At 35.2% G+C, this 15499-nt stretch overlaps 2 protein-coding genes across 2 annotated transcripts; one reads left to right on the top strand and one right to left on the bottom strand.

Moving 5' to 3' along the window:
* On the top strand, positions 1825-3146 carry LOC109346976 (probable xyloglucan endotransglucosylase/hydrolase protein 23). The gene is made up of 3 exons (XM_019586718.1): positions 1825-2160; positions 2280-2473; positions 2577-3146. The coding sequence occupies exons 1-3, from the start codon at positions 1900-1902 to the stop codon at positions 2971-2973; spliced, it is 852 nt and encodes a 283-aa protein (XP_019442263.1). The 5' UTR covers positions 1825-1899; the 3' UTR covers positions 2974-3146.
* Positions 7278-13697, bottom strand: LOC109346969 (calmodulin-binding protein 60 B-like). The gene is made up of 9 exons (XM_019586710.1): positions 13555-13697; positions 13051-13191; positions 11860-11935; positions 11122-11180; positions 9693-10186; positions 9421-9581; positions 9010-9213; positions 8406-8631; positions 7278-8096 (listed from the first exon to the last, which is right to left on the bottom strand). The coding sequence occupies exons 2-9, from the start codon at positions 13155-13157 to the stop codon at positions 7519-7521; spliced, it is 1905 nt and encodes a 634-aa protein (XP_019442255.1). The 5' UTR covers positions 13158-13191; positions 13555-13697; the 3' UTR covers positions 7278-7518.

Genomic DNA, 15499 nt, shown 5'->3' with positions numbered 1-15499 from the left:
GTTTGTAATCATTAACAACTCAATTCTTCATTCTTCACAATTAAATAAAAGTCCCTCAAAGAGGTTATTCATTTCTTGTTCTTGTTCTTCACTCAATTTTCCTCTCTTCATTCTTTTCTCATAGCCTTGTCCATACTTTAAATATTCATCTACGTTTACCTTGACATACAAGACCAGTGTCTTAAAATGATAAATTGTGGACTTGTGGTATAGGAAGCAAATATTAGGTTGAGGTCAAGATAACAGCACGTAAGTATTGTCCATCCAGGGACATATTTTATTGTTCAAAGTTCAAATCCTTAAGGGCATCACACAAAGTTGTACCCAGAAAAATTAAATTGGGTGATATCCACATAAACTTATATTGCAAGTTTTTATAATACTTTTTCTATAAACAAATTAAATATTAATAAGTTAAAAATTATTTAACCCTTACAAAATATAAATTATACGAGAAAAGAAATTAAAATACATGCATGGTATTAAAAATACATGTTTTATGTGGGCATGGTATTAAAAACACATGTTTTATGTGGGCATGGTATTAACAAAGTATAATGCATATCCCTAACCTCACATTTTCTATAAGACTTGTTATTATTTAAAATATGATGGAGAGTCTTAAGTCTTAACCCCATCCTCAAATTAAGGCTCCTTTGGACTCATGTTTTTTACCTAGCCTCTCTCTTTATTCACATCTCTCCTTTATGTATCTCCTATGGGGAATTCTGAAGAAAAAAATTTCCTTAACTCAGTGGAGTATCCTATTTGTTTTATTTCAACGAGGATATGCATATACATCTTGTATATTTATTATTCATTTTTTTTATTTCCTTGAACTATTGACTGTGTTTTATTTTTCAGTAGACTCAACATTATTTTTCTTTGATTTATTTCAATTGAACCGTTCATCTAGCCACTGAAACAAGTAATTGAGCTTTTTGCAAACTAGTATTATGAATAATAATTGAAATACTGAATACAAAATAATATTTTGAAAATTTTAAATAATCTTTTTAGAAGTAATAATATTTGGAAATATTTTTTTAAATAATACGTAAGTAAGCATAACCCAAATGAGGACATCTCCAAATGTTATAAGAAGTTGATAAATATGAAAGATAAGAAGATTTTAATGTTGAGTTCAAAGAATAGAATAATGACATAATCCCTTTTGTGGGTTTTTTAAGAAAGTGAATGAAAACAAAGATTTTGAGATTCATCTAAAAAATATACTTCATAATTCTTTTCCATTTTCTTATTATTCAAAGATAAACCTTTCACACAGGAGAGACATATGCAATGTAAATGCAGTAAGTAGCCGATGGCGGTGGAGGCTCCTTTATGTTTAGGAACTGATTATTCTATTAGAGCTGGAAGAGTTCGATACTTGGTTGGCAATTGGTAATGTCACACAATAGTATAAAATATATCCTAGTTCACATCACATATACGCTTGGAATAGAGATAACCTGTCCCAAAATTTGATGTCTTACTGTGTATTAATCTTATTAAAAAGAGTCAACTAGTTAAGAAAAAATTATAAAAATAGAAAATAATTTTTTTATTTGTTATTGTAATGTAATTAGTTTGATAGGTAACATTTTGAGACATGTAATCCTTATTATAAACTAGTCCACAACTTCACATATTCAAACTTAATAAAAAGGAACAAGCGCGTACAATTCCACACTTCATTTTTTAATAGACAAAAACAACAACTGTGTCCAGCTTAGTTTATCACTTTGCAGTTTCGCATTCCTTTCCTCACGCTTTTCATCACTAACCACCTTACTATAAATATCAACCTAAGTTCCCTACACATACCATTCCCACTTCACTAATCACTACCAATTAATAAAAATCACCACAGAGATAGCTTCTATTACTTATCCAACTATGTCTTGTTCTGTGCTTCTAATTTTTATTTTCCTTAGCTCTATTATGGTTGCATTTGCTGGTAACTTGAACAATGATTTTGAAATAACTTGGGGAGATGGTCGTGCCAATATAATCAATAATGGGGAGCTACTTACTCTGTCACTTGATAAAGCTTCTGGTTCAGGGTTCCAATCAAAGAATGAGTACCTCTTTGGCAAGATTGACATGCAGGTTAAGCTTGTTGCTGGAAACTCTGCTGGCACTGTCACTGCATATTATGTAAGTTAAATCTTTTAGAATAATAATAGTATCTTGTCAAGGGTTTAGTTTTGTTCTTTATATTTTCATTGTTATGTATTAAAGCTTGATATATAAAATATATGTGCTTTTGTTTGCAGTTATCTTCAAAAGGATCAACTTGGGATGAAATAGACTTTGAATTTCTTGGAAACTTGAGTGGTGACCCATATATTCTTCACACCAATGTGTTCAGCCAAGGCAAAGGAAACAGAGAACAACAATTTTATCTTTGGTTTGACCCAACAGCTGATTTTCACACTTATTCTATCACTTGGAACCCACAGCGGATTATGTAAGTAAAAAATCTCATCAATGCATTCAAATTTACCACTCTCTTTCCTTTTTTTTCTTCATCTTACTTATATTTGTAATTATTAATCTTACTCTTATTTCAGATTCTCAGTTGATGGTACTCCCATTAGAGAGTTCAAGAACTCAGAGAGCATTGGTGTCCCTTTCCCAAAGAACCAACCAATGAGGATATATTCTAGTTTGTGGAATGCAGATAACTGGGCAACAAGAGGTGGACTTGTTAAGACAGATTGGACACAAGCTCCATTCACTGCTTCCTACAGAAATTTCAATGCTGAAGCTTGCATCTGGTCTTCTGGGGCATCATCTTGTGCCTCGGCTTCGACATCGAGTGCTTCTAGTTCCTGGCTCTCGCAGGAGTTGGACACAACAGGCCAAGAGAGGTTAACATGGGTGCAAAAGAATTACATGATATACAATTACTGCACAGACACTAAGAGGTTTCCACAGGGTTTTCCTCCAGAATGCAGAACCAACTAAGAGAAAACAAAGATCACCCCAATATTAGTTTTATTTGATACTGATGTAGCTATTGTAAATTGATTCTTTCATTCGTTTAAATCTTGTCATAACTATCATAAAAAGTTATGACATTCCTTAGGATGTATGTGCCACAACTTTATAGTAAAATATATGTCATTTGTTTCCAGTCATTTTTTCCTTGGCAAATTAAAATCAAAACTATTCAAATAAGCTATTAAGAGTATAGTTGACAAAATCGAGATCTTATGTAAGATCGGAAGGAGTAAATGAAAACATAAACCGTGTGATCGTAAGATCCTACCATTGAATTTTTTTATATATACATATACACAATAATAAAAACTTCAGTTTTCTCCATTGCTATAAGTAACGAAATTAACAAGTGGTACTTCATAAAACATAAACTTAAACATCAAAATATATGCATATATTAAAGTAACACCACACATATAAGCACAACAAAATGAGAGAATAAAAAAGAACATCTACAGAGAGCATATTTTGTTCAAAGAAGAGAGAGTGAACATAATTTTTTTCAAATAAAAGAACACAATGAGCATGAGTTTCCCCTTCTATATGAGTTTAGAACATTGAGATTTTACAATTTGGGGCTTTTGCCATAAAAACATAAACTCGGAAGATCTTGAGCGATTTTACGATCCTACGATCTTCCCCGGCGATCTCACTGGCGGTGGTGACATCGCATTCAAAGTGGGCACGTGACTCGGTAGCTCTTAAAAACTCGTAAAATCTACCGATCCTACGAGTTAAATCGAGAGTTTAACTACTATGAGATTAATTATTTTATACGTCAGATCCATCACTCCAAAAAGCCAATCCTTCATTCACACTAGAAACACACTAAATACAACCCAACACCAGATATGGATACTGATGGGCCACAAATCACAAGGTTATACCAGAGCAAAAGGAAGAAGGATAGGGGCAAAATGATATCAAATGAAGAAGGAAAATCTGTTGCACATGGTAGTAACTAACTACACACGTGGCAGCATAAAGGAGTGAGAGAATACAAACCAGAAGGGAATTTAAGGAGGAGAGGAAATGCAGAATAATCAGGCAATGATTGGGAACTTTGGGGTGACAGTGTCACAGGGGAAGAAAGGGACAATCTTATGGTTTCATTACTTCTTTAATACTACTCTTGTCACCATTTTCTTACATTGTAATCTTGCTCTTTAACTATCAATATACAATTTCCTTGCACTTTTCCTTTTCTCATCAATACTGCTGCTATAGTTCCTATCAAGTTGGTATCAGAGCTCCCGATCTTGGGAGCCTCTGGATGGTATCAACAAGAATGGAAAACAGAATAGAAAACGTGGAAAAAAGATTAGAAGGAATGCAAAGCTCTTTTCAAGAAACTTTGAGGCAAGAACTGGAGACGTTAATGAAATCGGTTACGAACCGATTGGAGGAAACCGTCGGAGAAATAAGGGGAATGGGACGAGAAGGTATCGGGGAAAATAGCAACCGCGAAGGGAGACACCATAGAGAGTGGGCCCACAAGGAGGAAGAGACTAGAAGAGGAGAAAGAGTGAAGAGAGTGGAGGTACTATATTTTTCAGAAGAGGACCCGCATGGATGGATTTACCGAGTGGAACGTTACTTTGAAATCAATCGCGTTCCAGATGATGAAAAGGTGGACACTGCAGTTGTATGCTTGGAGGGAAAGGCTTTAAACTAGTTCTAGTGGTGGGAATCACGAACGGTGGCGACAGTAAGATGGCCATTATTCCGGCAAGCTTTAATGAGTCGTTTCCAAATAGCTTCGTCGGAGAACCCATATGAAGCGTTGATGGGGTTGAGACAGAGGGGGACGGTCATGGAATTCTGGGAGGAGTTTGAGCTCCGTTCGGCACCCCTTCGTTTCGCTGATGAAGAATTTATGAAATGGGTCTTTATGAATGGTCTTAGGGAGGACATTAAGGCAGAGGTGAGGATGAGGGGAACTGGAGATCTGAATGAATTGGTGGGGATGGCACAACGGGTTGAAGAAAGAAACCGGGTTTTGGGCCGGTCTCATGGGTACCCAAACCGAAACGTTGGATCTAGGTTCACTAAACCTGCATTAGTGGGGCGCTGGACCAGGGCCCAAGATTTTAAAGAATCACCTTCTGAAAGTCACGTGACTTTTAGTCACAAGGAAACACACAAAGCAAACCTGGGAAAATCAGAGAACACAGAGGTGAGAGGAGGAACTCATGTTCGCGAAAATGAAGGTCCAGGGGGAAACCGACGGGGAATAGGGTTCAGACGGTTGACCAAGGAAGAAGAAATCGAAAAAAGGAGGCGTAGCTTATGCTTCCGTTGCGACGAGAAGTATTTCCCAGGACACATTTGTCGCAATAAACAACTTCACATCATATTGTTGGGGCAAATGGAGGAAAACGAAGAAGGAGAAGAGACGACTGAAGAAATCCCTGAAGAGTTCAACCTACAATTGAACGTTAGTAGCATTGCGGGCATGACTTCAAAAAATTCATTGAAACTGTGGGGGACTATAAAAAATAAGAGAGTTATTGTGATGGTGGATTCAGGAGCATCACACAATTTTCTAGCACCTGGAATTGTTGAAGAATTGCAGATCTCTACAGAAAACACGCAGGGGTATTACGTAGAGGTGGGCAATGGTCAGCGTCTCGGGAGTCAAGGGGTTTGCAGAGGTGTTGAACTTCAACTTCCTACCTTAAAGGTAGTGCAGGATTTTTACTTGTTTGAACTAGTAGGGGTGGATGTGATCTTGGGGTATGAATGGCTGAAAAGCCTTGGAAAATTCACGGCTGATTTAGGGAATTACTTGATGGAAGTTCAAGATAAGGGAAAGATCATCGAAGTGAGGGGGGATCCTTCATTGTCCAGAACAGTAGCTTCGGTCAAAGCCATCATGAAGGAGATGCGTAATGAGGCAGAAGCATATTATGTGGAGTTTGGTATGATGAGTATGATGATGTCCGCTGAGATGAACGTACCGGAAGGTATACAACCTCTGATCCAGAACTTTGAAGATGTCTTTCAAGACCCTAAGAGCTTGCCTCCACAAAGGTCCTGTGATCATGCAATTGTGTTGAAGAATGGGGCCGAAATTCCCAATATTCGACCCTATAGACATCCGCATAGTTACAAAGAGGAGATTGAGAAATTTGTGAAAGATATGTTAAGAGCGGGGATGATTAGACACAGCGTGAGCCCGTTCTCAAGTCCACTAATCTTGGTGAAAAAGAAGGATGGGGGATGGAGGTTTTGTGTGGATTATAGAGCTCTAAACACGATTACGGTGCCTAACAAATTTCCAATACCCATCATAGAAGAATTGTTGGACGAGTTAGGTGGTGCAACCCTTTTCTCTAAATTGGACCTCAAATCAGGGTATTATCAGATTCGGATGAAGGAAGAAGATATTCCAAAAACGGCCTTTCGGACTCACGAAGGTCACTACGAATATATAGTGATGCCGTTTGGGCTCACTAACGCACCATCAACTTTTCAAGCTCTGATGAATGATGTTTTCCAGCCATACTTGAGGAAGTTTGTATTAGTTTTTTTCGACGACATTTTGGTGTACAGCATTGACATGGACACTCATCTTCAACACTTGGAGAGGGTGTTTCAAACACTTCGGGAACACAAGTTGTGGGTTAACTATAAGAAATGTTGTTTTGGGGCTGTCCAGTTGGAATATTTAGGACACTTAATCTCGGGAAGTGGTATTCAGGCTGATCCCGACAAGGTCGATGCAATGCAACAGTGGCCTCCTCCGAGAGATATTCGAGGGTTGCGTGGTTTTCTGGGTCTTACCGGATACTATCGGCGTTTTGTTAAAAACTATGGTATTATAGCTCGTCCCTTGACACAATTATTGAAGAAAGATAAGTTCCTCTGGTCCACGGAAGCTCAAGCGGCCTTCGACAACTTGAAACAAGTTATGGTCTCTTTACCCACTTTGGCTCTTCCGAATTTCAATATGCCTTTCGAAATTGAAACGGATGCGTCAATGATAAACCTGCATACCTGTTATGCATGCACAGTGAAGTATTGTTAAGAGGGCCATGTTCTGAGTCAGCTAATCATAACCAGCAGTGGATGTTCAATAGCTCATTAAGATACCGAAATTAAAAAATGAAGATGATGACGATGATGATGATGGTAACACACAATACAGCTACAAACTTAAGTAGATCATAATTCATATACATCAATCAAGTGAGATGACAAAGCTAAGTTATCATCTGAAAGGACATCTGCTCCAAACCCAATGGAAAGGTGATAACAAAGGAGCATTAGCACAAAAGTGAAGAACAAATAACAATCCAGGTTTTTCCTAAGCATCAAAATACTGTACAGGATACTGTACTGTACAAGCTTGCAGTAAAATCAGATACACAGATGCATCACTATGAATGTCAACACCCACGGACTGCACAATTTCGTTGCCACTGATGAAGACAAACTAAATTTGCAGAACATGTGTGTAAAATCTTAAGGCTACCTATTCACCCTGAAATCATTTCTCGAAATGACTTATTCATCTAATTCCACTATCTGTGCCCGCTTCTCAGCTGCTATTTTCCTGATAAAAAAGCCCCACCTCATTGCTGCCTTGATCTTTAGCCATCCCACAACAGCTCTGCCTGAACGAGAGCGATCTTCATCAAAGTTCGGCATAGGTGTTGGCATGAATGATGGGATTGAGTAGCCATCCCCAGCATTCATGGAGGAATTACCTCCCATGCTGAAGAGGCGAAGCAAGTGTTGCATATCTTCATTTTCAAGCATCTCATGACTTCTGAGGCGGATTTCATCCTCTGAAAAGAATTCATCAACCCCCTTGTCCCTGTTGTGTGACCAATCATCAAAAGGATTGATAGTAGATGGCTGAATAGAAGGGCTTCCAGCAAGAAACCCTGACGTTGATGATTGAGGAGGACCAAGAGCTAACCCAACTGCACCACGGCCATTTCTAGTGGTTTGGGTTTGATGAGCACTGTTGATTAATTGGTCATTAGATAGATATAATGAGCTGTCAAAGTGGTTCCGCAAATTGGAGTGTTCTATCAGTGACTGGCCTGGACATCTTGTTGCCATATGATCATTATAACCTGAAAAAGGTTTTTGCATAGAACTTCGCAAATAAGCAAATTTTATTCATGTAAATGTAAGAGGTTTCCTTTTTCCCAAGGGGGTGGAGTGAAAAAGAAAACAATTCATTTCTAAAAATAATTATTTGTCAAAATTTTCGTGTACCAACAATATCATAGAAAACATCTCACTTCTTTCATTAGCATCACAGATCATATTTGAGAGACACAAGTAACTGAAAATATGACATGAACAGCCCAAAACAAAATGAGGGAGAATGAAAAGAGAGGATCCATCAAATAAGAGTTCAAGGAAACGGTAATGCTTACCTCCAACTGACATCCCTGAATTCATTTGATGTTCAGAAGGAACAGATGCAGGGAGGATGGGCAGATGCAGTTGATGATCCAAATCAATAGTGTAATCAATTGACTCAATTTGAATTTCACTGTTAGCTACATTATTTTCCGGAACACTCACGAGTGATTTGCCGTCATAATCTATAACCTGATCCCAATTTTCATATGCCTTCTTCACCAAAGAATCTACATAAACCTGGACTTGCAAAACCATTTAAAAGGTATCATAACCTTACCCTATTCGTGGGAGAAAGCATTAAAAGGAAACTGCAAAATTTGGCCTCGATAAGACTAAAATTTTATGATCCCCAACCACTATCTACGATTTCTTGGCCAGCAACATAATATGTACTTGCTTAGTTGTGTTCAACACTGTTAAGTTTGCAAGTGAGAGAAAGTAAAAACATAAAGACATCATTACCTATCAATTACATAGGTAGATTTAACTTTTAATTATGCCAGCAACAAAATGCATGCTCAACGTTTGGAGGCCAAACAATCATACAAACTCATCAAAGTAAGCAATAGCAGTATCTACTGATATCAGAGAAAGGAACATCTGAAGCAGACTAACCTTCTGGCTATCTGTGAGAGAATCGGCAGAAAAGAATTGTTCTCCTGTTATAAGGCCACACAGCTCATAGATGTTATTGAAAATAACACCAACATTTCTTGTATCTTCTGGATAATAAACATAAAGCTTTCCGGTTAGGACACAGGTCTTTGCATGATCTAAGAGCGCTTCCCACATCTTGTTTGACATACCACTCCCAAGGATCTAAAGTTGAACAATATATTTTTTATAAAAAAAATAATATTAGATGAGAAGATAGAAGATTTTAGGAATAGGATATGACATCCTTGTTAAAAGAAAAGCCTAAAATCTAAGCCACAAGGCTATGAAACAAAGCATGCCAATACAGTTGAACAATATTAGAATATGGTTGGAACATAACTCCAAGATTAAGGCAAAATCTAGACTTACATTCCGCAATTTCTGTGAATCTTTCACCACAAGCCGAAGGAATTGTTCAACTGTGAATATTCCAGCACTATTCAGCTTCTTGTGAAATGACCCATCCTTGCCTATCTTCTCCAATCTCCAAACTTCATCGGTCAAAGCAGGAGGATAATGCTTCTTATATACTGCAAAAAGAACAGAATATAAAAGTTCAATGATGGTGTTGTAGTGTAGAAGCAGGAAGAGCACTGATGCTAGAGAAAAAGCAGAAAATGCAAAGGGGCATATAACCCTACATTCTCCTCTGTGATCTTTAACGGTGAAAGCCTCTGTCTTAGCTTCACGAATACGTATGGACTCGGAAAAACCTGATGCAACCTTTAAACCAAGCCTGAATTTCCGGCTCCTTATCCAGCTTGAATTGTCTGTAAAAGTCAGTTCTCCCAATGTTCCAATTCCTTCCTTGAGAGTCACTTGCAACTCCCCAGTCAATAAAGGTCTCTTTCCTTCGCGTTCTTTCACCACATGGCTTTCAAATTCTTCTTGAGTCCAGTCTTCATCATCTTCATTATTAAAATCGCCTTCAAGGACAACAACATCAAGTTTCACGCAGGCTTCAGGTCCAGTTATTACAACATTTTCAGTATCGGCATCAACCAAAACAACATGAACTGGAGCCCCCTGCTCGCCTTCCACTTTTCCTCCAGTGAATAGGGGAAGAGACAGCCTAGACCTGAAACGCAGCCGCAAGTTTCTACCATCCAGACCTTCAATCATTTTTGGGGAAGACCTGGAATTTTTGTACTGATAGAATTAAATACCAGTCTCAACTTGAGATATATAACATAAACATAAGAAAATTATGGTGGCATTAAAGTGGGGATAGTGACATAACGAAGATACAGATGGATCACATAAAGAACCTCAATATTTCAAAATGTTTATTAAAACCAATGCTTATTGTGGTCATAATCATACATATAGCCTACAGTAAAACTAAATAAAAGGGGGATTATCACAAACTGAACGAAATTATTACCACCATACTACACTATCATCCCATTAGATCCTCCAAGGAGTTAAGCATTTCAAATGATTTCTGTAAAAAAAATGTATGTAATTTTGTAGTTCAGTTTCATGGCTTGGCAATAAAAGAAAAAGATACAAGATCTTGTGGAAATGCACTAAAAAAGCAAGGGTGTGGTGCAAATGATTAGAGCTTAATGCTGTAATATAAGGCAATATATTTTGCCTGTCATGATATCTTTTAGACATGATTCTTTTTTCAATTCATTGTTAGTTGGCTTCTTTTAACAGGATTCTGAGGAGGACTAATCGTCTATCTTTGAATAGTTTAATCAGATGCACAGCCATCCCTATTGCACAGCATATTATTCATTATCCTATTCCTTGAAACTACAAACAAAAACCATAAGATAACTTCCAGAAGGTATATATTTTTTCCATCCAAGATCCATAAAGTCATGAACTTCAAGACCACCTAATAATTTACACCAAAAATCTACTATACTAAAAAGGGGACTCAAAACTCAAATGTTGACAGTGAACTAATATCTGTTACCTTAACAGATCCAGTTCTGTATTTGCTAGGTCTACAGACAATACATGAAAAGCATGGGAAAGCATATAGTTATAATATGGAATGTTACTAAACTATAAATATTTAGAAACTAATTTTATCGAAACGTGAAGATTTTCTTAAACCTTCCACTAAGTCTTGCAGGACCTAACTTTGCCAGAGCACGCTCCACTTCTTCACTTACCTGTTCACATCAGTACCATAAAACTAATTTAAGAAGTAAATGCAGAAATGTGTACCCCAAAAAAAGGATCAAAAGCAGAACTAGAAGCTATAAAGAACTAAACATAGTAGGAAATTCTATCAACACCCAAGAAATCAGTGCTCAAACCCACACGGATGGACCATCCGTCAGTGTAAATGTTGTATATAGTCAGATAGATGGACCATCCGTTTGGGTGTAAGCAATGGTTTTTGGGTGTATATAGAATTTCCCAACATATTATAGTAGTATAATTTCTATGAATATGGTATCATCTCTTTTCTTGACCACATATGGAAAATTGGACATGGAAAGAAAAGGATGGAGTTAAATGGAACACTGAATGAAAAATGGACATCCAATCCACTGTGAATAATAGGTTTGCTTAGGTAAGCAAAATTAGTATGCAGCTTAATTTATTGGTTAAACAATGACTCTTTACAAATAGGCAGGGGGTATTCACACACAAGCCGTAATACTCAACACCAACAAATTGCCTAACAGATGCCCTGCAGCGTGAAATGATAAAGTTTTCTCTTGAAAATAAGAATTTGAAAACTAATAGTATAAAGCAGTGAAGAAATGATAAATTTCTCTCTTCAAAATAGCACGTCACAAAGAAAACTAAATAGTAGAAACAGTGTGAAGCCAAATGTCTTACAACTCGACGAAGAATAGGCTCTAATGATGAGCAGAGTTTCTGCAAACTGTCCACCTTGAGAGCTTCCACAATTACACTGCAAAACGTGTTGGAACCAATTATAAGGAGCTAATAAAAAATAAATTACGAAAAGATATTCATATGGATGAAAAGTAATAAGAAATAAAACCTTGTTTTATTGTAAGTTTAGCAGACAAGTTTCTAAATGAACATATATAATTATTTGTTTATAAGCATTCACACTGATTTACTTGAAATATAAAACTGAAACTTTCCATTTGTCATCGAGTTACTGATTTATTTCATCCCAACTCCTAAGGAAGTTTTAGTGTTAATTCAAACAAATAGAGAATGGATGTGGTTTCTGCAATGGGAGAAGCTCCCCACATATGGCCACCATAATCACAACTCAAGACCCTTCCTAACCAAGAGAGCGAAGTTTGGAGTCTTTCATTGTTCTTCGAGGGGTCATAATGAAGTTTCTATATCATAAGCGATGAGGTAGAATATCTCAATATCAACATTTATTATATTTTGAGTAACAACTTTTTGCAAGAGAATTTTGATTAAAGAAAAAGAGTGAGGTACGAAATCAGATATTAAGACTTCGCCCTTTTAAAAAAACAGCAGCTATAGCTAACAAGATAAACAACCATCAAAAGCCAGCCATTCAAATAACTATTACAGCCTTTAGGTTGATTTGCAAGCATCAGAAAGAATATTTCAAGCCCGTGACAATGATACCATTATAATCAATATGGAATCAAAACCATGACAGTGTCAACTTAGGAAATTGGCAGGGCTATTCTTGATAGGCATACACACTAATTGAACTCAACTAGCAGAACTACCTTCGGCTAAAAGATTAGGAATAGTGATATAATCAATATGAAAATAGAAAAACATCTTAAAAATTCAAAAGAAACACAATATTCAATTACAGTGATCTTGAGATTCCTTTGACATGCTTCCAAGTGCGAATCAGCATAAAAAGCAGTTTACTATTCAAAATTATCACTTCAGTAGCATATGCCCCAAAAAATATAAACATCATTTGCTCATATTTACCAACCAGTAGAAAATAGTTATAAAAATATAACAAAAATTATACTTTAAGAAACCCTTAAAATTGGTGGAACACAAAAAATGAAATTCATAGAACCACAAACTTGAAGAAAAAGCATTAATTACTTGGCAAGAGTAGGCCTTTTTCTTTCAGGCTGGTCATCTTCTCCACCACCCTCTAGTGACCTTTTCCCCATACTGTTACTTATAGTGTCCATTGTTTTCCTCTGCATTTACACTCCCTTCCAATACCCTATATTATCAAATCTGAAACCATTCCAAAATAACAAAGTTACCACCATTATCAACTAATCTACAAAACAATAATAAAGTAATAAAAAAGAAACCCTAACATACACAGCTAAAAAGGTAAATCACCAATTACAGATCTAAAACATTATAACAAACAAATTGAACTCGAATTACATGAAAAAAATCAAATTGTGAACTCTCTAATCTCTAAGGAGCAAAATATACTAGCAAATTACAAAAAAAGAAGAAAAACGGAGTGAAAACAGTGAGAAAAGCAGAAAAAAATTGAGGGATGAGAAATTAAAGAAGAGATAGCGCGAGAAAGTGCGAAAAGAAACAGAAAGCGGGAAATGAAATAAGATGGTAAGGTAGTAGCACCTGAGAGTGAGAGAGAAACTTGGAGTGAGAAAAATGTTTGGAGAGAGAGAGAGAGGAAATAAAATCTTAAAACATGAGACAACAACTTTCTGTGCCTAAATTGCAAATTTTACAAGTACTTCGGTTTCGTATAATTTGGTCTACTCTGGCGTCTTTGGTTTTTTTATAAAAAAATCAACTGAAGGAATGATCACCTACATTGAGAAACACTGTAAGTCCTCTTCAGTTACCCAATTGGCCAATTGATTTTTTGGAAAACTATTTATAAAGCCAAAACTTGAAATAACTTCTTTTAGGATGTAATTTTCATTTCCTATTTTGTCTTTTACATTATTTAATTTATACAAAAAACTATATAATTCTAAGCAACCACCACCAATTCATTAATTAATCACATATCTCACCTTAAATTAAACATTATCATAAACACAAAAAATATAATATAAAATACACCAAACACAACAAATACATTATAAAAATTAAATATGTAGTATGACACAATATTCGCCGGCAAGCACGAAGTGTCTGTACACACTAATATATATAAAGTCAAAACATAGTGTAACTTCCACCATGGTGTAATTTTCATTTCATATTTTGTCCTTTACATTATTTATTTTTTACAAAAAACCATATAATCCTATTTAACCACCATCAACACATTAATTAACCATATCTCTCCTAAATATTATCATAAACACACAAAAATTATAATATAAAATACACCAAATACAACAAATATATTCTAATTATAAAAAAATAAAATATATAAAAATTAAATATGTAGTACCATACAATATTGACCGGCAGCAAACACAAAGTGTCTATACACACTGATATATATAGATAATAAATTTTTGACAATACATTAAACGTTTAATTCTAATTAAAGTTTAGTTAATAATAACAAAAAAAACATAAATACATTTCTCTTCAGATATGATGTATTAAATACATCTTTATATAAGTTTTTTCTATAATCTTTTAGTAGTCCAAACTCTTAATTTCTAATTGTGCTTTAGGCGTAGCGTTGATTATTATCAGCAGCTGATTATTACACTGGTCAGAAGGCCAGAACCATGTTTAAGTGAAGTTGGACCTTATTTATGGTTGTCATTGAGGAAGTAAACCAACATATTTATTATATATTAAAACTCTTGGCTGATCTCCATGGACGGTTGGACCGGAACCTTTCTATTAAAAAAATGTATGGCTGTTTCGGGACATCTCAAAACCATGCGAAATATTAAAATTAAATTAACTGAAAATATGAATATTAATCTACCAATAATTTTATCGTCAGTTTTTGTAGAAGTTTAGGAATGGTTATGAGTAAGAAACAATAATTTATGATATAAGCAGAAATTGTAGTAAATAATAGGATGATAAACTCCGATCATAATTACTATGATAAACATAAACTATAGATGAACTTAAATAAAATAAAAATAACTAAATTATAAATAATAGTATGTTCTATCAATTTAAATATATCTAACAACTTTTATTGGTTTATTAAAGGTACTATTCAAATTAGGAAGAAAGATTTGATAGCACAAACTATTTCGGGTAAATAAAAAATATTAATTAATTTTTTAATTAATATAATATATTTTTATTATTAAATGACAGAATTTGGGACAAACCATGTGCAACATATCTTTGTTCTTAAATTAGATGCACATAAGATTGCTTTCTCTCAAAAATCTACTAAAGAGTTGAATATATATCTATACTACTTAATAAATGGAAAACACAAAATAACCATTTAACGTGGAATAATTTATGATTTCTTATTTTGTCATCATTATCTTCTTATTTTTTACAAAAAACCATATAACATATCTTCTTATATTGAAAGTGTGTTTAAAAAAGTTGAACATTAAACCAATCGAATAAATTCAACTGCAATTACAAATATTTAATACAAAATATTATATTTGTC

Source organism: Lupinus angustifolius, chromosome LG01, assembly GCF_001865875.1.
Source record: "Lupinus angustifolius cultivar Tanjil chromosome LG01, LupAngTanjil_v1.0, whole genome shotgun sequence".
Taxonomy (NCBI): domain Eukaryota; kingdom Viridiplantae; phylum Streptophyta; class Magnoliopsida; order Fabales; family Fabaceae; genus Lupinus; species Lupinus angustifolius.
Note: the sequence above shows the minus strand (reverse complement) of the source record. Positions and strands in the feature narration are given on the sequence as shown.

What these genes read in the sequence shown, in the direction of transcription:
- LOC109346976 (XM_019586718.1), top strand. Translation starts at nt 1,900, where the DNA reads ATGTCTTGTTCTGTGCTTCTAATTTTTATTTTCCTTAGCTCTATTATG. An exon ending in GCACTGTCACTGCATATTAT is followed by an intron (nt 2,161 to 2,279) that starts GTAAGTTAAATC and finishes TTTTGTTTGCAG; the next exon opens with TTATCTTCAAAAGGATCAAC. An exon ending in TGGAACCCACAGCGGATTAT is followed by an intron (nt 2,474 to 2,576) that starts GTAAGTAAAAAA and finishes CTCTTATTTCAG; the next exon opens with ATTCTCAGTTGATGGTACTC.
- LOC109346969 (XM_019586710.1), bottom strand. Translation starts at nt 13,157, where the DNA reads ATGCAGAGGAAAACAATGGACACTATAAGTAACAGTATGGGGAAAAGG. An exon ending in CTCTCACAGATAGCCAGAAG is followed by an intron (nt 8,632 to 9,009) that starts GTTAGTCTGCTT and finishes TTGCAAGTCCAG; the next exon opens with GTTTATGTAGATTCTTTGGT. An exon ending in TTCAGGGATGTCAGTTGGAG is followed by an intron (nt 8,097 to 8,405) that starts GTAAGCATTACC and finishes AACCTTTTTCAG; the next exon opens with GTTATAATGATCATATGGCA.